This window comes from Saimiri boliviensis, chromosome 14, assembly GCF_048565385.1.
Source record: "Saimiri boliviensis isolate mSaiBol1 chromosome 14, mSaiBol1.pri, whole genome shotgun sequence".
NCBI classification, from domain to species: Eukaryota; Metazoa; Chordata; class Mammalia; order Primates; family Cebidae; genus Saimiri; species Saimiri boliviensis.
The window spans coordinates 76,431,776-76,456,285 of NC_133462.1; the positions used below are offsets into that span (position 1 = coordinate 76,431,776).

General features: G+C 50.4%; 2 protein-coding genes across 4 annotated transcripts in view; both read right to left on the minus strand.

Annotated features, from left to right (window-relative positions):
* Positions 1-13,864, minus strand: part of LOC101028715 (left-right determination factor 2-like) — a 32,727-nt gene extending 18,863 nt beyond the window's left edge. Inside the window, exons 1-3 of the mRNA XM_074385280.1 lie at positions 7,921-13,864; positions 5,765-7,839; positions 5,135-5,627 (exon numbers count right to left, since the gene is read on the minus strand). The gene's annotated coding sequence lies outside the window, so the exon portion shown is untranslated. The remainder of the gene's footprint in view (positions 1-5,134; positions 5,628-5,764; positions 7,840-7,920) is intronic.
* A 97-nt stretch (positions 13,865-13,961) lies between these two features.
* On the minus strand, positions 13,962-18,350 carry PYCR2 (pyrroline-5-carboxylate reductase 2). Of its 3 annotated transcripts, XM_003930297.4 has the most exons (7): positions 18,094-18,350; positions 17,736-17,806; positions 16,258-16,437; positions 15,912-16,133; positions 15,606-15,698; positions 15,275-15,438; positions 13,962-14,683 (listed from the first exon to the last, which is right to left on the minus strand). In XM_003930297.4, exons 1-7 carry the CDS (start codon positions 18,158-18,160, stop codon positions 14,518-14,520), a joined length of 963 nt encoding a protein of 320 aa, XP_003930346.1. In that variant the 5' UTR covers positions 18,161-18,350; the 3' UTR covers positions 13,962-14,517. The 3 variants fall into 3 exon arrangements, with proteins under 3 accessions (XP_003930346.1, XP_074241383.1, XP_074241382.1); XM_074385282.1 differs by lacking the exon at positions 15,912-16,133; XM_074385281.1 differs by lacking the exons at positions 17,736-17,806; positions 18,094-18,350 and adding an exon at positions 17,328-17,410.
* Between the last annotated feature and the right edge of the window lie 6,160 nt (positions 18,351-24,510).

Here is a 24,510-nt window from a genome sequence, read left to right on the forward strand (position 1 = left end):
GGCGTAGGGCCATGAGCTGTGTGACCTTGGACAGCCTGGGACCCTCACTGGACAATGAGGGATTTGACGTGTACCACATTCATGTCCTTCCAGGTCTCTGAATCTAAACTAGAGCTGTCTCCATCAATCGGGAATCACCCCGGTGTATGTGTCTGATTTCTACTTTCCATGTTTCCTGTTGGTATCTTCCATAAAAAGATTCCAAGATGTGTTAGTTTGGTGCCAAGTCAAACAGAAGCATCCTATGGGGTGTGTGCGTGTGTGTGTGCGTGTGTGTGTGCATGTGGGAGCATGGGAGTGTGTGTGGGTGTGTCCATGTGTAAGTGTGAGGCTGTGATGTGTGGGAGTGCGTGTGATCCCTTCCCGGACCACAAGCTGGCCGAGGGCCGCACTGAGGCCAAGGCTGACTCTGTGGCAGCCCCAGGCCCAAGGAGCAGGCTCCTGAGGGTCCCGCAACATGGTTTTGGATTTTGTTACTGAAAGAAGCTGGCCCTTGGGAAGGTTTCATCCTCCTGCTCGGTACCCAGAGGATCCCAGAATGTGTCCAACAACAGGACTCAGCCTTTTCCTATCTTACAGCCCACAGTCCCTCGGCCACCAGATGACAGCCGCCAAAGGCCAATTCCAGACAGGCAGCAAGAAGGAAAAGAACCAAGTGGGCCCCTTCGGAGGTGAGCGGGATGAAGGGCGCGCACAGTGGTTCACAGCGGGGCTGAACTGGGGCTCTGGGTCCTGTGGCCGGGGGTTCAGGGGTGCTCGTGGCCACCTTCGTCCCAGGTGTGGCCTGGGCCTGAAGCAGACCCGTGTGAGGGCTTGCCTGAGGAAGCTGGCTCTCCTGCAGCCTGGTTCCAGCTGGTCAGCGCAGCAGGGAAGGGGTCAGTGCGGCCTGAGCCCTGCACGCCACAGCTCTGGGGAGCGGCATTTACTCTCCATGATGAAGACACCCCAGTCCTGGCTGGGGCTGACCCTCCGCCCGCACAGCCGCGCCGACCCTCTGCCCGCACAGCCGCGCGAACCCGCTGCCTGCACAGCCGCCCTGACCTGCGTCTTCTGCCTGACGGGTGCATTTGCCATCCAGCCTTCTTCTCCTGAGCATCCTCCCGTCTCCGGGGTCTGAGTTCAGGAACTGGGCCCTCCTCACCCTGCCCCTCTCACCCGGGCCAGCTGGAGCCTCCACTCTACCTGTGTCCTGCAGCGCCCGTGGCTTCCCTAGGCCGCTCTCTCCTCCTCCCTCATCCTTTGAATCTTCATGATCCCCGGGCTGCTTGTCATGGGCTGAATGGTGGACCCCCAATTCAGATGCTTAAGCTCTAACACTCAGTACCTCCGAATGTGTCTGCTTGGACACTGAGAAAATTCAGTTAGATGAGGTCGTAGAATGGACTCTAATCCAGAATGCCTGGTGTCCTGGTCTTGGACATCCAGCCTCCAGAATTGTGAGGAAATACATTCTTTTTAATTTTTTGTAGAGATGGAGTCTTGCTATGTTACCTTGTCGGGTCTCAAACGCCTGGCCTCAAACAATCCTCCCACCTCAGCCCTCCTCCCAAAGCACTGGGATTACAGGCGTAAGCCACCATACCTGGCTTTTTTTTGGTAGAGACAGGGGTCTCAACATGTTGCCCAGGCTTGTCTAGAACTTCTGGCCTCAAACAATTTTCCTGCTTCAGCCTCCTGAGTAGCTGGGATTGCAGGCACGAGCCACCGTGCCTGGGGTGACAAACACATTTTTGTTGCTTAAGCGACCCAGCCTTGATCACTTACAGCTTTGCTGTAGCAGCCCCGGGAATGTGACACGCCACTCTGCCTACGTGAGTGCGGACTCAGCTCCAAGTCTACGGTCACATCTGTGCCTCTAGACTCTTCTGAGGCCCTGCCTCTGTTCCCACGGGCTGAGAATGGGGAGCCCACCTCCCCTCAAAGAGGAACTCCCAATGGCAGTGGAGCTGAGTGCAGGCTAAGGCCATGCTGCTCATCTCAGCTCAGCTCCGGGCAACCCAGTGAGCCTCATTTTTCTCATTCATGAAAGTAAGGGCTGGATAGAAGCACCCACTGGAAAGGGTTGTTTGTGAGGACTGGGGAAGCTTACACAAAGTCCAGCTCCAGCTTTGACCTGTCTCTGGCACTCCATGATTGCAGCTTTTATTTTTATTATTTCTTTCAAATCTATCCCCTTCCAGGATTTTCCAGGTCAGTTAATGGTATCACCAAGCAGAAGCCTTGGCCGGGTTTCCACACCTGCTTCTCTCTCACCTGCCCTCATCTCATGGCTCAACAGTCCCCATTAAATGCCTGCTAAACAACAGCCACTGTGTTCCAAACTGAGCAAACAGCAGTGACCCTGTAGGTGGACGAGACCTCAGCTTATCTTTTTTTTTTTTTTTTTTTTTGAGACAAAGTTTCACTCTTGTCACCCAGGCTGGAGTGCAACAGCGTAATCGCGGCTCACTGCAACCACTGCCTCCCAGGTTCAAGCATTTCTCCTGCCTCAGCCTCCAGAGTAGCTAGAACTACAGGCGCACACCACCACACCTGGCTAATTTTTTGTATTTTTAGTAGAGATGGGGTTTCACCATGTGGGCCAGGTTGGTCTTAAACTCCTGACTCAGGTGATCCATCCACCTCAGCTTCCCAAAGTGCTGGGATTACAGGCGTGAGCTACCTGCCCGGCCAGCTTCAGCTTATCTGTGAGTTAAACAAATTGAATTTTAAACAATCAATTGATATTGGGGGGTATATTGAGGGAAGCCAAGGCTATTTAAGCCTTGTGGATTACCCTCTTCAACTGGCCTCCCTCATCTTTTATATTCAAATGCCTGCAAGACTTAAGGCACTGGTTTCCAACGCTTCTGGAGCTTGCTTTCCCTCCCTCTCTCCCTCCTCTCTCTCTCTCTCTCTCTCTCTGAGTTTTTTTTTTTTTTTTTTTTTTTTTTGAGACGGAGTTTCGCTCTTGTTACCCAGGCTGGAGTGCAATGGCGCGCTCTCGGCTCACCGCAACCTCCGCCTCCTGGGCTCAGGCAATTCTCCTGCCTCAGCCTCCTAAGTAGCTGGGATTACAGGCATGCACCACCACGCCCAGCTAGTTTTTTGTATTTTTAGTAGAGACGGGGTTTCACCATGTTGACCAGGATGGTCTCGATCTTTCGACCTCGTGATCCACCCGCCTCGGCCTCCCAAAGTGCTGGGATTACAGGCTTGAGCCACCGCGCCCAGCCTCTCTCTGAGTTTTGCTTTTGTTGTCCCAGCTGGAGTACAATGGCACAATCTTCGCTCACCTCAACCTCTGCCTCCCAGGTTCAAGCAATTCTCTTGCCTCAGCCTCTCGAGTAGCTGGGATTACTGGCATTAGCCACCACGCCTGGGTAATTTTTGTATTTTTAGTAGAGATGGGAGTTTATCCATGTTGGCTCACTTCAACTTTTGCCTCCCAGGTTCAAGCAATTCTCCTGCCTTAGCCTATCGAGTAGCTGGGATTACTGGTATTAGCCACCACACCTGGCTAATTTTGTATTTTTAGTAGAGATGGAGTTTTTCCATGTTGGTCAGGCTGGTCTCAAACTCCTGACCTCAGGGTGATCCGCCAACCTCGGCCTCCCAAAGTGCTGGGATTACAGGCATGAGCCACCGCATCCAGCCTGGAGTTTTCTTTCTTAAGCAAAAATTTGGCCTCATCCCTCCCTACTTAAAAACAGACTGGGCACACACTCACCCAGCACACACTCTTCACTCCGTCATGCGAAGGATTTTACCAACACTGGGCACTGGTTCCCACCACTCTGCCTAGGCACAAGCAGTGCTCATCACTTAAGGTGCCACTCCTCAGCACCCTGGCCCTTTAAGACTTCTCTAGCTGGAAAACTCCCCCTTACCTTTCCTAACCCATGTCCAACATGACCTTCTCTGCCAAGTCTTGCTGAACACCTCCTCCCTGCTCCCCGTGCTCCTCACTGCCGCCATTTATTACCTTGTCATATAAAATTTGCAATTATTTTTTTAATCCTTACTTCCCTCACCAGACTAGGAACCCCGGTGGGGAATAAAGTCTGGTTGTATGCATAGCGCCTGGTCTGGCCCACAGTGGACACTCAGTAGGTGAAGGCTGAAGTGAATGAATGTGTGCGTGCATGCAGGGCGGGCTGAGGCAGGTGCTTCTTCACCCACTGAATTTTTATACAGCAGAGGAAGTTCCAGTTCACAGGAAGGCCAGCTTCTCTCGCTATCCTCCCCACCAGCCTTACCTCCACAACGCCCTGAGACTTCTCTTTGCCTGGAACTCCATTTCTCAGGGCTGGCCCTGAATGTCTCCAGATATTGACATCCTAACATAGGGGGTCCTGGTCCATGAATAATTTACATTTTATGTGCCCATGATCTAAATAAATGTATAATTACTAGTAATTACACCGTGTTTCCTCTTCACTTTCTTTCTGGTCTCTCTCTCTGGACACCTAGGAACGCTGGCTGCAGGCCACAACCAGTTCAATTCAATTATCAAACATTTGTCAGGTTCCACAGGCAGTGCCAGGCAGTGGCTCCCATGCCCAACTGAGGGTCAGAATCTCCAGCGGAACCTCCAGAGATTCTGATTCCAAGCTTTGGGGTGAGAGATGAGGGTCTGTCACATTCAGAGAGGCAGCAAAGACAAGGAGAAGGCATTTCTGGTGGAGAAAATGAAGTGACTGGAAGCAGTGGGTCATATGGTTAAGCACAGGTCTGGTTTTCAGATAGAAAAAGCATTTTGAGGAGTCAAGGGTAATAAGGTTGGAAACAGAGCTCGATAAATGCTAGTTTCCTCTATTTCCCTTTAAAAGGCAGATGATGAATCAGGTTTGAGAACCAGGTCTGGAGCCAGTGGTGCCCTGGGGAACAGGGACGCTGAACCCTCCCAGAGTGGGGCCTGACCCGCTTCCATCAGGCCCTGGCGCTGGGTCCTGTCTTTTCAGTTAACCTCTCTGGGCCTCAGTTTCCCTAACAGTTATAATCAACACAACAGCAACCTCTAGTTATTAGAGCTGTCCTCCTGCCCTACACCAAGCTCAGCCTTGATCTCACTGAATCCTCATCTCAGCCCACGAGGTGGGAACCCTTCTCATCCTCACTTGACACATAAGTTCTTGGAGGTTGAACAACTCACCCAAGGTCACCCGTCGTTTAAGTGACTGACTCTCTAGGCCTAGTCTTGAGCAAGGTAAGTGTGTGTCGACTCCGATGGCTCATGGCAGGCTGGACCCCTGGCCTGGGAGCGCCGCTATGCTGCCCGACCTTCAGTGTGCCGGGGGCGCTGCTGGGGCCGCAGGCGAGTCTGCGTGGGGAAGCGAAGCGTGGATTCCAGCGCTTTCCCGTGGATCCATCTCGGAGCTGCTTTGCTCTGTGTACGCAGGAAATGACCTGCCACAACTAGCAGGTGGGCGCCCAGCTGAAGCTGGGGTTTGGATCCGGTTCCTCCCCAACTCGGCCCGGGCAGGCGGCTTGGGGAGTTCGGCGGTGGCGCCTGGCGCCCTCTGGCGGCCCGGGGAGGGGGATGTCCTTCTCGGCCGCGGACAGCCTGGACCGCCTGCCAGCTGAGAAGGGTCATTTTTAGAAGCCACCAGTGCTGTCCTCGAGGGTCTTAGGAACTCGTCCGTGAGCTGAGTGGGGAAAAGTGGAAAGAAGACTCGAGTCTTCAGGTTGAGGTTTTTGGCACCAGAGCCCCCAGTCGTCTTGGATGGGCGCCTTGGGTTCTTATGGGGAGATGGGGACGGGGACGGGGATGCCCCCTCCTTACCTGCCTCCAGATCTCCGTGGGACTTCTGCTGGATGCGACGAGTGACAGCCCCTTGTCAGATCAGAAGCGTTACTATAGAGCAAAGACTTGTTTTCATGAGAAAAATAACTGACAGTCCACGATGCCAAGGACCAATGGCCCTGGGCCTGGGGAAAGGAGCTGAGGAGAGAAAAGGAGAAGGCGACAGCCCGGGAGAGCGGGAGTGAGCAAGACCGCGGGGCACTGGGGAAGGCTGTCGTCGGGTTCAGCAGAGAGACACACTGTTTAGGGCAAAGGGAGCGTTATGCCGAGATCTGGGCAATGGTGTAACTTTATAAATGCTCATTTATTGTTCCTTTCCCTTAATTCAAAGGGTAGACAGTAATGGTGGTTATATTTGTTTCTACAAAACAAAAAACAGTTAACATATTGGCTTCTCTAAGTGGGTTTCCCAGTGACTTGGGCAAGGTCCCCACGCCACTGCAGGCTGTATGGAGGCCAGTCCCCACCCGCCTCTGTGTTCTGGGCCTTCTTCCCAGGCACCTGTCCAGGGACCCCCAAAGCATCACCCTCTGCCTACACCCCCACCTTCTCACCCCGCCTAGTTTTGGGGGATCATTCCTTGTGTTCCAGCCAGAGGGCTCCTCGGTGAGAGCAGTGAGGGCAGCAACGCCTGCACATGGCAGGACAGGTCAGTGCACTGGCAAATGGGTCTTGGTTTTAGACATACCTGGATTGGCACCCAAGCCTTCCCCCCTCACTGGCTGTGCTCCCCACTTTTCCAAGCCTCAATTTTCCCATCAGCAAAATGGGAAAATAATAACATCATAATTATTAAAGATTAAATGAGATCATGAACCTTGCATGCATAATACCATGTCAGGGGCAAAGGAAGAAGACAGGTGTTTGTTTTTAAAGTTTCTACACTTCGGGTCATATATGAGAAGTTACTTGACAAGTAGCATTGGCTGGGCTTCCCATCTTAGGAAAGAGGAAACCTTGCAGTGTGTGATTGTTTCAAGGCATTGTTTCAGAGCAACGTGGCCACCAGCCGAGGGGCCTCCCGGCTGCACAGTGACCCAGGCTACCCAAAGGCTTTGCCCAAAGCAACTGACCACCCTGAGAGAAGGATGAGCAATTATCATCTATGTCCCATTTTAATAAAATAAGTTGAAACCAAAGCAGACTAATGACTTGCCTGAGGTCACCTGGGCAGTGAGGATTCGAACTCAGGCCTTTGCTCTTACTGTTACCAGAGTTTATTAACTACATTGGCAGAAGGAAAACAATTTTTATTGTAATTTCACTGAAAAGACACCACACATGAAATTCCAATGTCATATTCACATATCTAAGCATCCAGGGTAGAGCACTACTGAGCAGCACGTACCCGTTTTCTTCTTGTTTAGTTTGCCCCTCCCAGGTTCAAGTGATTCTCCTGCCTCAGCCTCCCGAGCAGCTGGGATTACAGGTGCCCACCACCACCATGCCTGGCTAATTTTCTTTTTTTTTTGAGATGGAGTTTCACTTTTGTTGTCCAGTCTAGAGTGCAATGGTTCGATCTCAGCTCACCCCAACCTCCTCCTCCTTGGTTCAAGGGATTCCCCTGCCTCAGCCTCCCAAGTAGCTGGGATTACAGGCATGTGCCACCACACCCAGCTTAGTTTTTGTATTTTTAGTAGAGATGGGGTTTCTCCATGTTGGTCAGACTGGTCTCAAACTCCTGATCTCAGGTGATCCACCCACCTCAGCTTCCCAAAGTGCTGGGATTACAGGCATGAGCCCCTGTGCCAGCCTTAATTTTTGTATTTTTAGTACAGATGGAGTTTCATCATGTTGGCCAGGCTGGTCTTGAACTCCTGACCTCAAGTGATCCATCCACCTCGGCCTCTCAAAGTGCTGAGATTACAGGCATGGACCACCGCGCTTGGCCCCCACAGTGGTTTCTCAGCCTCTTGTCATCACTCAATATCAAAGTACCTCAATTGACAAGTCTGATGTCTAGCCAAACTTCACATGCGCTGCTGCACCCACCAGCATGTGTTTTCAGTCACTTATTTTCAAGGAGAAGAGAACATTTATCCACATAATCCTTCCTAAAATGAAAAACTGTTATAAAATTGATATCCATCCCAATCCCCTTTTACTTCGATATTCCTGAGGTACATCCCTATTACCTGAAGAATTCCAGAGCTGTAAGAATTGGGAGGATGCCTCTGAAGTATCCACATACTGAACAGGCTCTTGGGCAACCCATGGAGGAGGAGCAGGCGCACTTATAGAGCACCCCTGAGGCAGAGTGGCCAGGACAGAAATGTACTAGGCTTCCCACGTCCCAGCCAATCAAGCACAGCACTTCAGTACCGTCAATACCTGCTGACTGAATAAAAGAAAGTCAAAACCAAACCAAGGCCAGGTGCAGTGGCTCAAGCCTGTAATCCTAGCACTTTGGGAGCCTGAGGTGAGCAGATCACTTGAAGTCAGAAGTTTGAGACCAGCCTGGCCAACGTGGGGAAACCTCATCTCTACTAAAAATACCAAAAAATTAGCTTGGTGTGGCGACGGGCGCCTGTAATCCCAGCTATTCGGGAGGCTGAGGCAGGCCAATCACTTGAACCCAGGAGGCAGAGGTTGCAGTGGGCCGATACTTGCACTGCACTCCAGCCTGGGTGACTCTGTATCAAAAAATAATAAATAAGTAAACAAACCAAACCAGGAATGACCAGGTCCAAGGACAGTCTGGGAGTTGCACAGTTTTCACCCCAATAGACCACAGACCTCATCCGGCACTCAGGCAACAGCCCAACCTGACATTCAAGCAGAAGAGCTGTCATTCATTCACGCATTCCTTCAGCTGTTTACTGGGTACCATGCACTGTGACTGGGAAGATGGCCGACAGCCCAACTCTCATGCTGAGTGTTCCTGCCGGAATGTTCCCAGACACAGCTCTAGACCAAAGCAGGGCACATAGGGCTCCTGTCCCGACTGACCACCTGGGGCCATGCATCCTGCTTAAGCACCACATGGCCAGGGCAGCCTGGCACCCCCTAAAGGCTGTCCAAATGCAGTTTGTATCTAAGCAATACCTTCATATGATTCCTAAATCAATACCGTACAAAGAGGTTTGTAATGAAAGGTCTCCCTCCTGCCCTGCCCCATCTGCCACATTCCTACTGCTCCCCACAACCAGGTGCTATTTTAGTGGTTTCTTGTGTATCCTTCTAGAGTTTCTTTATCCAATTTTGTATTTTCCCCCTTTCTTACATAAAGGTAGTATACCACTTACACTAGCTTGGACTTCGAAAACAGGGTATTTCATTTTCAAAATGCTACTGACTTTACATAATCACGATACCCACTTCTGTGTTCCACCTAGTTTATTGGTAAAAGTGAACACAAGTCAAGGCTTTGCAAGTATTTTGCTCAGATGTGCAGAAAGAACTAGCTCTCCTGCCTGGAATGGTGAGGGAAAGCGCAGCCAGCCCCTTGAGCTCAGGCTGACTCTCGGTGTTTCTTTGGAGAGCGTTGCTTAGTAACAGTTGCAGGGGACAGCATACAGAGGGGAGGAAAGGACGCAGGAGATGAGGGAGGGTGCGTTTGTTTTCTAGCAAGGCCCATGAGTGGGAGCAGTGGGGAAAATCTTTAGATCTTTTAACCACCAAAATCATGTCTGCTTACTGCAATCAACCAATAATCTAAAGTAAAATAAAGAAATCAAGAAATTAAGTGAAAAGCCAATCTCAATCCCACTTCCCCAAAGTAATGATCCTTAATAGTTGGGGCAGTAGTTGGCCCCATTTTACAGGAGGGTAACATAGAGGTAATAGGTAAGGAAGTGTTTTTCTGGGGTCCTAAGAGATGCCCACGGGGAAGTCAGGATTGGAGGCTACTCAAGGCCGGGCTACCCAGGGGTTCTGAGAGGAGGGCAGGGAGCTAGGAACAGGGAGAGGGGGCCGGTTCCTGTGAGCAAGTGGCACTGTTGCCTATGATCAGGAGCAGAAATTCTAGCACTTCTGCTCACTGTATCTTGTCATTGGAGTTGCCGGGGAAACAGCACAGTCAAGTCCAGGCTCCCCCACTTTACTCATATTAGAAAAGAGCAGGCAGAGGGCCGGGCGCGGTGGCTCAAGCCTGTAATCCCAGCACTTTGGGAGGCCGAGGAGTGGATCACGAGGTCAAGAGATCAAGACCATCCTGGTCAACATGGTGAAACCCTGTCTCTACTAAAAATACAAAAAATTAGCTGGGCATGGTGGCACGTGCCTGTAATCCCAGCTACTCAGGAGGCTGAGGCAGGAGAATTGCCTGAACCCAGGAGGCGGAGGTTGCGGTGAGCCGAGATCGCGCCATTGCACTCCAGCCTGGGTAACAAGAGCAAAACTCCGTCTCAAAAAAAAGAAAAGAAAAGAAAAGAAAAGAAATGGGCGCGGTGGCTCACGCCTATAATCCCAGCACTTTGGGAGGCCAAGGCGGGTGGATCACAAGGTCAAGAGATCCAGACCATCTTGGTCAACAAGGTGAAACCCCGTCTCTACTAAAAATACAAAAATTAGCCGGGCGTGGTGGTGCACGCCTGTTGTCCCAACTACTCGGGAGGCTGAGGCAGGAGAATTGCTTGAACCCAGAAGGCAGAGGTTGCGGTGAGCCGAGATCGTGCCATTGCACTCCAGCCTGGGTAACAACAGCAAAACTCCATCTCAAAAAAAAAAAAAAAAAAAAAGAAAAGAAAAAGAAAAGAGCAGCAAACAGCTTCAGTGGTGGGTGTTGCACCCTGTGGCTAGCAGGTCCAGCCAAGTGGCAACCCAGAGCCATTAGCCTGCACAAACCTTTCTGTTCTGCAGCAGAAGGACCTTGCCCCTCCCCAGCAGGAACAGATACAGTGGTGGGCTTGGCCAGGTGCCATGTGATACACACTTAAGCAGAATAAAGGACTACACAACAAGTCTAAACAGGAAAGACACACCCACGAAAGGTGACAAGTCCAGCATAGGCTTGAGAAAGCTTTAGCTCTTTGTGAGGAACGTTCCAGGTCCATTCTTGTGTGGCTTCTCAGAGGGGGCAGAAAAGCTGAGGCTGCCTTTCCCAACAGCACACTCCCCTACTCTCAGTCCACTCCAGGCTGCCTTTCCGCCCTTCCCGTGTTTGCCACGTTGCAGTATCCACATCTGTTCTCAGCCCTTGTGTGACTCTGAACAAGGACAGTCTTTTGTTGTTGGTGAGACACGGTCTCGCTCTGTGGGCCAGGCTGGAGTGCAATGGTGCCATCTCGGCTCACTGCGACCTCTGCCTCAAGAACTCAAGGGATCCTCCTATCTCTGCCCCAAGTAGCTGGGACCACAGGCATGCATCACAACGCCTGGCTAATTTTTGTATTTTTTGTAGAGACGGGGTTTCACCATGTTGCCCAGGCTGGTCTCAAACTCCTGGGCTCAAGTAATCCGCCTGCCTTGGCCTCCCACATTGTTGGGATTACAGGTGTGAGCCATGGTGCCCAGCCAGGACAGTCTTACTGACTACGGCACACCCAGGCCTCACAGGTACTGAGAGGAGCATTCAGCAAATCCTTAGTGAAAAGGCTGCACTAACCCCAGTGCCAGCTCTTGCAGGGGTATCTGGGGGCTTTCCTGGTGGCTCAGACACCTGATGGGACTAAAATGCAAGCTCTAGCACCTCTGTCCGGGGCCTGACACACTGGGGCTCTTGACACCTCAGAGTTGCTAGCCCTCACTGACTGCTGGCAGCTTTGGCCCCAAGGCTGATCAGCCATGTGAGAAGGTGGGCAGCTGGGAGGGTGAAGTCCTGGGTACTTCCTGGCCTCCCCGGAGAGGACTGAGGTCTTGGAGAGAGATGACTTGAAATGTTCTCCAAGGAATGGCCCTCTCCTCCTCTCCCTGAAGCAGGACCAGGGCCCCAGCCACTCTCATTCCCATCTGGCCCTGACCATACCTGACTGAATTCAGAAGGGAAGGTTAGCAGTGCTTGGCTGGTAAGGACACACCTTAGCTGGGGTGACCCCATGCACCAAGGCATAAGATGGGGCCTGGCAGCTAGTAGGTGCTCAGCAAATGTATATTGGTATATTTAGGCCTGGGAAAAGGGGTGGTCTTAACAGGGGATGGAGGAGAGGAAAATGTGGGGAACAATCTCTTGTGGGGAACAATCTCTTATAATCTAGGATGACTTGCCAGCAGGCCTGGCGCAGAGAGGACAGGATTCGGTCCTGGCACCACTTCCTAGCTAATTAAAACTTGGGCAGCTGATTTCATTTTTAAAAACATTATTGTGTATTATTTACATGCCATAAAATTCACACACTTGTGTACAATTCAATGCCCATGTGTGGAGTTGTGCAACCATCACCATGATCTTATTTTACATCATTGCCATGGCTCCAAACAGAAACCCTGCACTCTTCCCATTTCCACCACAGGTCCTGGCAACCTCTATTTCTGTCTCTACAGATTTGTGTTTTTTGGACACTTCATATAAATGGAACCACATAAAACATGGCCCTTTGTGACTGGCTTCCTTTACTTAGCATGTCTTTCAGGTTCATGTTATAGTCTATCTGTACTTGTCCCTCTTTTACTGCTGAGTATTCCACTGTGTGGGTATAACACATTTACCCATTCACCAGCTGATAACCAGTTGGGTTATTTCTACCTTTTGGCTACTATTAATAACACTGTCATGAACACTCACATGCAAGTCTTTCTCTTCAGTGCGTAATTTGGAGCGGAACTGCTGAGTCATTTGGTGACTCCTTTTCCTTTTAGAGGTAGGCTCTTGCTATGTTGTCCAGGCCGGATATGAACTCCTGGACTCAGGCCATCCTCCCATGTCAGCCTCCCAAGTAGTTGGGACTACAAGCGTGCACCACCACACCTAGCTTGTTTAATCTTTTGAGGAAGTGCCAGACTGTTTTCCAAAGTGGCTGCATCATTATACATCCCCATCAGCAATGCATGAGGGTTCCAATTTCTCCACATGCTTGCCAACATTTCTTTTTTTTTTTTTTTTTTAAACCAAGAAGTCATACTTGTGGGTGTGAAGTGGTATCTCAGTGGGCTTTGATTTGCATTTCCCTAGTAACTATGATAATACTGAGCATCATTTCATGTGCTGCTTCACTATTTCTTTATCTTCTTTGGTGAAATGTCCGTTCAAATCTTTTTGGGTAACTTGTATTTAACCTTTTTGAGCCTCATTTTACTCTTCTGGGGAAAAAAAATTATACCCAGCTCCGAAAGCCATGAGATTGTATGTGAAGTGTCTGCAAGGGGCCTGCCACATACTGGGGGCTTTCCATGAGTTTTTAGTTTGCACTTGCTGTGTTGGCCCAGAAGAACGACTTCACGTGTGCCCTCAGGTTTGGAGTTGGAGCTGGGGCTGCCCTGACTCAGTGGAATGGAACAAGGCTCTCCTCCCTTCTCAGCAGGAGAGTGAAGGAAGAACACCACCTACACAAGGGGCCATGGTGTTCCAGATGTTCTATTGAGCACTGCCTCATGGTCTCATTTAACACCACAACCTTTTGATGAAGCATGGGCTCCGTGTTCATAAGGGATGAAACCCTGAGGTCCAAGAAATTCAGTAACTTCTCCTGGGCTGTTACTGGGAATCTAAGATTTGAACCCAGAGCTAATGTTGATGCCAATGCCCACACCTTTCAAACAGCCCTGCTGCATAGGCAGGGAGTTCCCGGAAACAAGCACGAGGCACACACTGGCCTGCCTAGAGAGAGCACAGGATGTCTGGCTGTGTGCACGGCACGCCCAGCTGTTTCTGGGAGGCTGGGGAATTGATGGCTAAGTACAAGGACAGCCCCACCACTGAGCAGCAGCACAACTAGGGGTAAGTTGCTTATCCCTCTAGGCCTCAACATCTTCTATAAGGTGAGGGAAAGAACAGTTCCTCCTTCAGAGGGCAGCTGTGAGAATCAAATGCTCACCACAGTGCCTGCCCCACATTGAAGCAGATGGCTTTCCCCTTTATTCTGGGCTGCTGTCCGACATCCCATGTAGCTCACTGGACTCTTCTGTCTTTGGCTTTGGCTCATTCTAGAACACCTCGATCTAGAGTCCCCAGGGCCTGGCCCCTTATTTCTCTCATTCCTACTTCCAGCTCTTGGACAATGCTCCCACAGAGGAGCAGGGAGGACCTCATAAGGGCGTCCAGTTCTGCAGGATGATTATTTAAGATTAAGCCTAAGAAAAGTAAGGTATTTAAAAATAAACTTTATTGAAGTACTTAAACTTAGCATTAACACTCTTTAAATGGTACACCTATGAAGCAAGTTAAATATAAACACAGTCTAATGCTGTACACTTGTGATTAACTGTGACAATCTTAAGTTGCTCACTTCTTTCCCATTTACCAATTCAGAGAAAAGCCCGTTTCATATTTTCTCTCACCTCTTTGCCTTGGCGTCAAACTAACCCTGCCTTGGGCTCCAGTTGCAGATCCTCCCCAGCCCTTCCTCCCAGCTGGGCTGACTCCAGTCCCAGACCCACTCTCCGCCAACTAAGGGGGATATGCAGGGTTGTGTCTGGCTTCCAGCATCTACCACCCTTCAGAGCATCTTCCAACACGGGACAGAGAGGAAGCTTCCACTGCTTGCTCTGAACAGATTTAAGGTTTTATCACAAGGACCTGAAAACTACCTGAGTCTGTCTTCTCCTTGCACAGCTGAGGAGGGACAACAGAGGGCGGGTGCGTTGGGGGGCAAGGCCTCTCAATTGAGAGCTCTGAATCAGAGGGGGTAGATGCTGCCTTAGTCCTTCTTGGTTCCCAGGGCCGGACTTCTTGTGAGGAGCTTCCCTGGGCTGGAGGGGGTCAGTGTGGAGACTGTAGGGGATTCCAGTTTCACTCTGTCTAGGAGGGTCTTCTTAAGGGCAGCTGGGGAGATCTTTTCTTGGTCGGCCATGGACTGTAGCTCTCTGCAGACAAACTCCCAGAAAAATTGAGGGAAGGCAATAAACCTTGGGGCCAGAGCTTTGAGTCTCCACTATCCACACAACCCTCAAGCTTGTTGATCTGACACCATCAAAAATTAGAGCCCCAAGACAAATGCTTCCCAACTAGTACTTCTAAGAAGTAAAGTACTAGTTAACTAAGTATGGGTTTGTCATATTTATCTTATTTGATCTGAGCTAGACAGAGCCCCAAGTGTTATCTATGATTATATGGGGAAAGTACAGGGTTTGGAGTCATAGACTCAAATTAGAATCCTGTCTCCACCACTTCTTAGCTGTTTGACCTTGGGAAAATTGTTTCTGAGCCTCAACTTCCCATCTATAAGTCAAAGTTAATCCTGGCTAGCTGAAACGCAGTGAGCATTAAATTATGTAAGGCTTGCAAATTCTTAGGTAAACAAAATCTACTACTAAGTCATGGTTATTAACAGAGCACAGACTCCAGCACTGCTAAATGGGACCCAAGATAGCAGGTTACACAAATGGTGTTCGACTCGGCCCAGGGGCCAACTAGGAATGAAGGACCAGGGGCAGAGGACAGCAGGGTGGACTCACCGTGTTCGGACACAGGAGGCCTCAACTGCATTGATGAGCAGAGACCGGAAGCCCCCACTCTCTAGAAAGTGCAGGGCATGGATGGTGGCTCCCCCAGGGGAGCAGACGTTGTCCTTGAGCTGGCCTGGATGCTGCTCCGAGTCCAGCAGCATCTTGGCAGCTCCCTATGGGGAAGGGAAGGGTAGGGGAAAGCTGCTGCTGCACACTGGGATGGGCTTCCCCACACCCACTGCTACCTCAGCTTCCCAACCAATCCCAGCCCCAGCTCGGTGACCCACAAGAACCCCCATTCCACACCCTGGTTCTGAACATGCAGGGGAAAGATACTAACCAGCAAGGCCTGAGCCCCGAGTCGGACCGCCAGGCGCCGTGGCAAACCCATTTTCACCCCACCATCAGCCAACGCGTCCAGAGCCATGAATGCCTGTGGGGACACTCACTAAGCCCCAGACCATAAGCACTGAAAGGCCTGTCCTAAGGTCTGCTTACTGATGACTGGAACTAGCTCCAAGGGTCAGCATCCTCCACCAACCAGCTATGCCCAAGAGGTGGGCGCCAATCCCTGCCCAAGACTGCCTGCCAGCCCATCTTGCTGCCTGGGTTCCCGGAAAGCTGAGTAAGCAAATGAGGGCCTCACATAGGCAGGCCCGCTGCCACTGAGCCCTGTGACAGCATCAATGAGGTCCTCTTCCACCTCAGTGCAGAAGCCCACGCTGCTCATAAGCTGCTCCAGAAGCTGCCCATCCTCCACCAGGGCATGGGTGCCTGTGGCGTACACTGTAGCACCCTCCCGCACTACCACAGGTGTGTTGGTCATGCAGCGAATCACTTTGGGGGCTGGCTGGAACGCCATCAGCTTCTAGGATAAGGGACAGAGCCAAGTAAGCAGGCAGGGCACAGCTCCTACCAGTACCCACCCATTAGCTGCCATCCCTGGGTCAACCCTCCCCTCACACAAGGGCCATCAGGGCTGAGATGGGCACCTTCTCCACAGAGCTGATGGTGACACCAGCCGCACAGGAGACCACGATGTGTCTGGCTTGAACGTCGGCTCCAATCTCATCCAGGATGAAGGGGATGATATGTGGCTTCACGGTCAGAAACAGGACATCGCTGTGCCTCACTGTCTCCTTGTTGCTGCGTGTCAGGTTCACACCCATCTTCTGCAAGAGGAGTCTCCCAGCTCATAGTGCTGGAGCAGCCTGGCTATGCCAAGGCCTCCCAGGGAGGAGCTGAACCCCTGCCAAACCCATTCTGCCAACTGCAGCCTGGAATCCTTAGCCCTATGCCCTCAGGGTTCTGCCCCTACCCTAAATGATATTGTTTCCCATTGTTGCTACTGGGCAAGTAAGCACACTCCAGGCAAGTAAGCTTGGAACATGACAAGCTTCTCCATGGCAAACAGGAAGTGGTGCCCTTATTCCCTGCCAATCTTCTGGCACCTAAGGCACTCCTCTGCCAGGTTAGAAGTCCCCATGGTGAAGAGTTGCACGGAAAAGGAAAATGCAAATACTTGAGGGTGAGAAGCACAGCTGAGTCAGGCCCTGTCCCTATCCTGGCCACTTGTTCATGGGACTGCAGTCTTCATGTGGCCCAGGGCTAGCGTGGCTACCCATTCCTCTATAACTCCAAAATTAGAAGCAAGACTCTCCAGTACTGGGGACATCAGCCCATCCTTGGCACAAACACTGCTTGTCATCTGCCTCATCAGCCACCCTCTCCCACACAGCACAGGTTTTGGGTGAAGACTTGTAATATGTTTTTGGACAGCAAACAACTAACTCACCAGATTCTTCCCAACATGCTCACTCATGACTCAGAATAACAGCAAAAGTGGCCACTGTTGTAAATGAGAAAATAGCCTCAAAGTGGCTGAGTACTTTAAGGTCATACAACTAGTCTATTAAGAAAAATGAGTAGTGTCTCACCCTTGTAATCCCAACACTCTGGAAGGCCGAGGCAGGCAAACCACCTGAGGCTAGGAGTTCGAGACCAGCCTGGCCAACAGTATTCTCTACTAAAAATACAAAAATTAGTCGGGAGTAGTGGGTACCTGTAATCCCAGCTACTCGGGAGGATCGCTTGAACCCAGGAGGCGGAGGTTACAGTGAGTTGAGATCGCTCCACTGCACTCCAGCCTGGGCGACAGAGTAAGACCCTGCCTGGAAAAAAAAAAAAAAAGTATTTATTGGGTACCTACTATGTGCCAGGTGCTTTCCTCATGCAATGATCTCAGTTAATCCTCTACCACTCCAGTGTCTGGATCTGACACCCGGTATATGTCTGCCTAGATGCTCCCACGACACGGAGCTGCCCAACAGAAGGTGGAAAGATTGTGATGTTCCTGGAGTGGAGGTCACCGCCGGCCAAAGACCAGCACAGGGGCACAGGTGCCGGCCGGACTCACTTCATCTCAGGTCATCCTTTTCCTGGGCCTCCACCCGCTTCCCGCTCCACCTACCCTGAGCGCGGACACCGTGGGCAGGTCCATTTCCGGGGAGCTGGCTATTATCTTGTGAGCCGACAGGATGCCTGCAGAAGACCGAGCTTTTCAACTAGGGGTCGCGACCCAGCCCTTTCCCACGCTTTCCCTGGGACAGCAGAATTAAAACCCAGTGCCGCCCTAACAGGGCTAGTGGCCCTCTCCCCCTCAACGCCCTAAGAGGGCAGAAAACGCACTTGCGGCTTAACTAGGGTCTCATCTACCCCACCGGACGCAAATTCCCCTTTCATTCGTTCATGCTGTGGGGCCGGAGGCCTGCTCGGGACTCGGGACCCGGGACTGCCCGCGAAGCCACCCCCCGCCTCCATACGCTTGCCTGCAGCTGTGAAGCCCCGCGCCAGCGCGCAGGCCAGCTGGCCGGCGCCGATGAAGCCCACGCTCATAGTCCGCAGTTCACGCCTCCTGGCAGCCGCAAGAACCCGCTCAGCACGAGCCCGAAATACCGCTGGGGGAAGGACAGACAGTACAGGGGCCAACAGGCAGCGTGCCGAGGGCGGGCGGGCTCCCAGCGGCTTCTGGGTTGAGGCAGCGCAGGACTGCCCCGGCGGAGACCTGGCCCGATGCAGATGGCGCCCTAGGCCATGTAGCCCCGCCCCGTCCAGGCGACCAATCCGTGGCCAGGAGCTCGGGTCGGGCCAATCCACGGCGGCGCCTGGGCCGCTTGCCCGCCTCCTCCGCTCGCGACTGGCGGGCGGAACTCCGGAAGCGAGTCCCGGAAGCTCTTGCTACAGCTTGGCGTGAGCACTAGGCGCCCGCCGGTCCAGGACTCGCGATGCCCCACCCCGGGGCTGAGGTCGCGGTCCCTACGCTGCCTCGTTCTCAGAACTGAGGCCCGGCCCAGGCCTGGCTAATATTATTTATGGCACTGGCCATCAATTGCCCCTCGTGGCCCAGAGGAATTCTCCAGGTTGCCGATTTGAGGGGATGAACAAGACCCCCCGGCGTAGGTTCAGACAGGGTAGCGGAGAGGCAGCACCAGGGTGGTCAGCCGCGGCTTATTCACTTGAACTTGGGTGGTTCTCGCGAATTTACCCAAACTGGTTACAAGTTGGACCAGTTCGAGTCTCCGACTCTTCTGCGAGAGCCTGCCACCCCCAGTCCCTTGCTGTCACTTTCCTTTTTTTTTTTTTTTTTTTTTTTTTGAGACGGAATTTCGTTATTGTTGCTCAGGCTGGAGTGCAATGATGTGATCTTGGCTCACTGCAACCTCCGCCTCCCGGGTTCAAGCTCCCGAGTAGCTGGGATTAAAGGCGCTTCTGTCTCAACCTCCTGAGTAGCTGGGATTAAAGGCGCGTGCCACCATGCCTGGCTAATTTTTTGTATTTTTATTAGAGATGGGGTTTCACCATGTGGGTCAGGCTTGTCTAGAGCTCCTGACCTCAGGTGATCCACCTGCCTCGGCCTCCCAAAGTACTGGGATTACAGGCGTGAGCCACCGCTCCCGGCCTTCAATTTTTTAAAGTTTTGTTCAAATTATTGTGATAAAATCTTTGCCTGACTCATTATTTTCTTAATGTGAATCTCTAAAAGTGAGATTTGTAAGGTCCAGTGGTTTGGGGCTTTAAGGGCTCACATAGCTGCGATGTTGCAGCATAGCCTAATGATTACCAGCATAAAGCTCTGAAACCAGAAGCCCAGCAGTTCAAACTGGCTGAAGGAAAGCGGGGGCTTCTGTACAGCACCTGGGAAAGGGATAGGGGAGCTCACAGACCAGAAAGGTCACCTACAGGGTACAGGACCTCGGAATGGAACTAGAACATAGCACTGCCAGCACTTCCGTCTTCTCGTTGTCTTATTTCTGTTTGCCTGCGTTTGGCCTCCCTTCTGTTGTAGAAGAGTCTTTGTCAGGCAATGAGGAAGTTGGGGGTCTACACTCTTCCACAACTTCCTAAGGCTGCCTGCTTCTCTGCAGGATACTCATCCACCCCGTGGTCCACCAGGGCACTGCAGGGCTCTTTGCTCTTCCTGTCTCTGGTCTGTTTTGGGGAGCTCTGGATCTGGCCTGCAGTACAGGAGGTTGTGCCGAAGCTGAATGTGTGTTTTAGGGTGTGGTGTGGAGGACGCTTGTGTCTCACTCCTTTCCAACCCCTTATACACACCCATCCCTTACCTGGTTGCCTTGATAGCTCCCACTTCTACTTCCAGGAGCCAGGGTGAAATAGAATAGCAAAAGCCTAAGAAAGGAGGCCATGTTGGTGACCCCCAGTGTTGGCTTGATCCCCAGGCAGGACCAGCCACGTAATAGACGGAGCAGCAAAGTTACTTGCTCTTCTAAGTTCGGACTTAAAGTTTTTTTTGTAGTAGTAGTAGTATTGATCTACTATTATTTATTATTATTTTCGAGATAGAGTCTCACTCTATCGCCCAGGCTGGAGTGCAGTGGCATTGATCTTGGCTCACTGCAACCTCTGCCTCCCGGGTTCAAGCGATTCTGCTGCCTCAGCCTCCCAAGTAAGTGGGACTACAGGCGCACCACCACGCCTAAGTTTTTGTATTTTTAGTAGAGACAGGGTTTCACCGTGTTGACCAGGATGGTCTCAAACTCCTGACCTCGTGATCCACCTGCCTTGGCCTCCCAAAGTACTGGGATTACAGGTGTGAGCCACCGTGCCTGACCTCTATTATTTTTTCATCTCCAAAGTTTAAAGTTTATATATTCAAAGTTTGTTATCTATTATATTTTAATTTTTTATTTTAAAAAATACAAAATGGAAATAAGAGAAAACAACAAAAAATAAAAACAAAGTAAGAAAACAAAAAAAAAATCCAAATACTATATATATGTAATAGATATGGGGGTCTCACTATTTTGATCTAGGTTGATCTTAAACTCCTGACCTCAAGCAATCTTCCCTCCTCAGCGACCCAGTGTTAGGATTACAGGCATGAGCCACTGCCCCCCGCCTGTTACCTATTTTAAACGTAGGTAAGCCCATTTTATTCTCTTAACGACCTTGCCAACTCTAAAGGCCCATTTTCTTGGTGCTGTGGCCGCTGCCTTGGTCTCCAAGGCAATCACATCTGATGCCTGTGAAGTTCCTCCAAGCTGAAGTTGAGGGGAGAAGAGGGGAAGCCCATTGTTCCTGCCCAGCCACCCTAAAGGACACCCCCAGCCTTGCATTGCCATCCTGCCATGGCACATACTCAGTCTCTGCTGACACTTGTATCCTTGGACACCCACTATCCTTTTGCTGTCTCCAAACAGACACGTCCACAAGGCTGCCAGGACCACCTACCTTCACCCCTCTACTCCCATCCTCTCATCCGCCAGTCAGTCAGGTTCAGCTGTTTGTGCCCTGCCTCCCTCTTCACTCCCCTCAGTCCTGCCTGATGGCCCCGTCCAGCTGTCTCAGACAAAGTGGATGCTGCTTCATTGCTGTCTACTTGTTCTGCTTCTTCACTGTTAGGGCCTTAGGGCTTCCCTCCCGGCCTATCTCTAAACAGCAGGCCTATCTCGCCAAAGAACTGAGATGACCTAGGCAGTGAGAGAGAAGCCTGCGCTGCTCACAGCTAAACAGATGGCAAGCGCCTTGGCCCTCAATCTCTGTGTCCTAGGAACCTCTCAAAAGAGGCACATTTTTGGGTGCATTTTTGCATTTCTTTTTGTTATTGCATAAATAATCCATGTTTATTTTAGAAAAATTAGAAATGAGATCAAATGGAAGGCCGGGTGCAGTGGCTCTCTCCTGCAGTCCCAGCACTTTGGAGATCAAGGCAGGCAATCATCTGAGAACAGGAGTTTGAGACCAGCCTAGCCCATGTGGCGAAACCCTGTCTCACTAAAAATACAAAAACTAGCTGGGCATTATGGCCTGTGCTTGTAATTCTAGCTATTCTGGTGACTGATGCACAAGAATCGCTTGAACCCAGGAGTCAGAGGTTGCCACTGCACTCCAGCCTGGGAAACAAAGTGACACTCTGCCTCAAAAAAAAAAAAAAAAAAAAAAAAAAAAAGAGATCGAATGGAAAAACAAATCTCACCATACAAAGATTTAGAACCAATGTGACCCTTTTGGAGTGTAACTTTCTTCACTTCCTTTTCCTATGCAATAGGCACATTAACACATGATTTTGGCCCGGTGTGGTGGCTCATGCCTGTAATTCCAACACTGGAAGGCTGAGGCAGGAGGATTGCTTGAGCTCTCAGAAGTTCAAGACCATCCTGGGCAACATGGTGAAACCCTGAATCTACAAAAAAAAAAAAAAAAAAAAAAAAATTAGCCAGTGTGGTGGTACATGCCTACAGTCCCAGCTACTGGGGAAGCAGAGGTGGGAGGATCACTTGAGCCTGGGAGGCAGAGGTTGCAGTGAGCTAAGATCCGTCCACTGCACTCCAGCCTGAGCAATAGAGTGAGACCCTGTCTCAAAAAAAAAAAACAAAACACCTTTTTTTTTGAGATGGAGTCTTGGTATGTCACCCAGGTTGCAGTGCACTGGCACAATCTCGTTTCACTGCAAGCTCTGCCTCCTGGGTTCAAGTGATTCTCCTGCCCCAGCCTCCTGAATAGCTGGGATTACAAATGTGCACCACCACATCCAGCTAATTTTTGTATTTTTAGTAGAGACGGAGTTTCACCATGTTGGCCAGGCTGGTCTTGAACTCCTGACTTGAGGTGATCCACCTGTCTTGGCCTCCGAAAGTGCTGGGATTATAAGTGTGAGCCACCATGACTGGCCGAAACCTTGATTTATTTTATTTACTTATTTTATTTTATTTTTTTGAGACGGAGTTTCGCTCTTGTTACCCAGGCTGGAGTGCAATGGCACGATCTCGGCTCACCGCAACCTCCGCCTCCTGGGTTCAGGCAATTCTCCTGCCTCAGCCTCCTGAGTAGCTGGGATTACAGGCACACGCTACCATGCCCAGCTGATTTTTTTTTTTTTTTTTTTTTTTTTAGTAGAGACGGGGTTTCACCATGTCGACCAGGATGGTCTCGAACTCTCGACCTCGTGATCCACCCAACCTCCCAAAGTGCTGGGATTACAGGCTTGAGCCACCGTGCCTGGCTACTTATTTTATTTATTTATTTATTTGAGATGGAGTCTCGCTGTATCACTCACACTGGAGTGCAGTGGCGCAATCTCAGCTCACTGCGACCTCCACCTTCGGATTCAAGTGATTCTCGTCCCTCAGCCTCCTGAGTAGCTGGGATTACAGGCACATACCACTATGCCCGGCTAATTTTGTATTTTCAGTAGAGATGGGGTTTCACTATGTTGGTCAAGCTGGTCTTGAACTCCTGAACCTTGTGATCTGCCTGCGTTGGCCTCCCGAACTGCTGGAATTACAAGTGTGAGCCACCACACCCGGCCCCAAAACCTTGATTTTTAAAATAAGTATGTACTCATGCAGCATGTAAACAGGTGATATGCAAAAACTAAAATAATTTTGCTTTAGGATGGTGGAATTATGAGTGGTTTTTAATACATTCAAAATTATCTTTTTTTTTTTTGAGATGGAATTTCGCTCTTATTGTCCAAGCTGGAGTGCAATGGCGTGATCTCGGCTTGCTGCAACCTCTGCCTCCTGAGTTCAAATGATTCTCCTGGCCTCAGCCTCCCTAGTAGCTAGTATTACAGGCACCCACCATCACACCCAGCTAATTTTTGTTTTTGTTTTTTCTTTTCTTTTTTTTCTGGGCCATAGAGACCAATTTGTTTTTTTAGTTGAGACAGGGTTTCACCATCTTGGCCAGGCTGGTCTTGAACTCCTGACCCCGTGATCCACCTGCCTTGGCCTCCCAAAGGGCTGGGCTTACAGGCTGAGCCCGTTTTACAGTTAACTTATTTTTTTAATAAGTAGAAAGAGTACTCTAAAATAATATAAGGTATAGTAAATACATAACAGTAACAGTCAGTTATCAAGTATTATGTACTGTAAATAATTGCATGCACTATGTTTTATTTTATTTTTGCTCAGGCTGAAGTGCAGTGGTACATTCTCAGCTAACTGCAACCTCCACCTCCCAGGTTCTCCTGCCTTAGCCTCCTGAGTATCTGAGACTAAAGGCATGTGCCACCACACCTGGCTAATTTTTGTATTTTTAGTAGAGATAGGGTTTCACCATATTGGTCATGCTGGTCTTGAACTCCTGACCTCAGGTGATCCACCGGTCTCAGCCTCCCAAAGTGCTGGGATTACAGGTGTGAGCCACCAAACCAGGCCTAGCATGTGCTGTGTTTTTATACAACTGGCAGCAGAGTAGGTGTGTTTATATCAGCATCACCACAAACACATGAGTAAGAGGTTGTGCTAGGACATTATAATGACTTTTATGTCACTGGACTATAGCAATTTTTCAGCTCCATTGTAATCTTATGGGACCACCATTGTATATGTGGTTTGTCATTGACCAAACCATCATTCTGTGGTACATGACTGTATAACTTTCTCCACAGACAAGCATAAGGAAACCCAGCTGAATGGGAAAGCTAAATGGAGGGGAATTGGATAAGATAGCTCCCAATGACATTTTAACCGAATGCCTGTGTCATCAGCAGAGCAGCTTATGGGGGACTGGCATGGGAAGGTGTTTATAATCCATTCTATGGAAGAGATTCAACACACTTGCATTACCTCAGGCTGTTTCTTCATCTAAAAAATAGGAATAATGATACCTACTTCATGGGATAGCTGCAAGAATTAAGTGACTTATGTGTCAATGCCTAGCCCAGCTCCCTGATTCATAGTGAATGCTCAAGAAACGTTAGCTTGCTTACCACCCTACTGTCA

What these genes read in the sequence shown, in the direction of transcription:
- PYCR2 (XM_003930297.4), bottom strand. Translation starts at nt 18,160, where the DNA reads ATGAGCGTGGGCTTCATCGGCGCCGGCCAGCTGGCCTGCGCGCTGGCG. An exon ending in GTGGCAGCGGGCCTGCCTAT is followed by an intron (nt 15,699 to 15,911) that starts GTGAGGCCCTCA and finishes GTGTCCCCACAG; the next exon opens with GCATTCATGGCTCTGGACGC. An exon ending in GCCTCCTGTGTCCGAACACG is followed by an intron (nt 14,684 to 15,274) that starts GTGAGTCCACCC and finishes GTTTGTCTGCAG; the next exon opens with AGAGCTACAGTCCATGGCCG.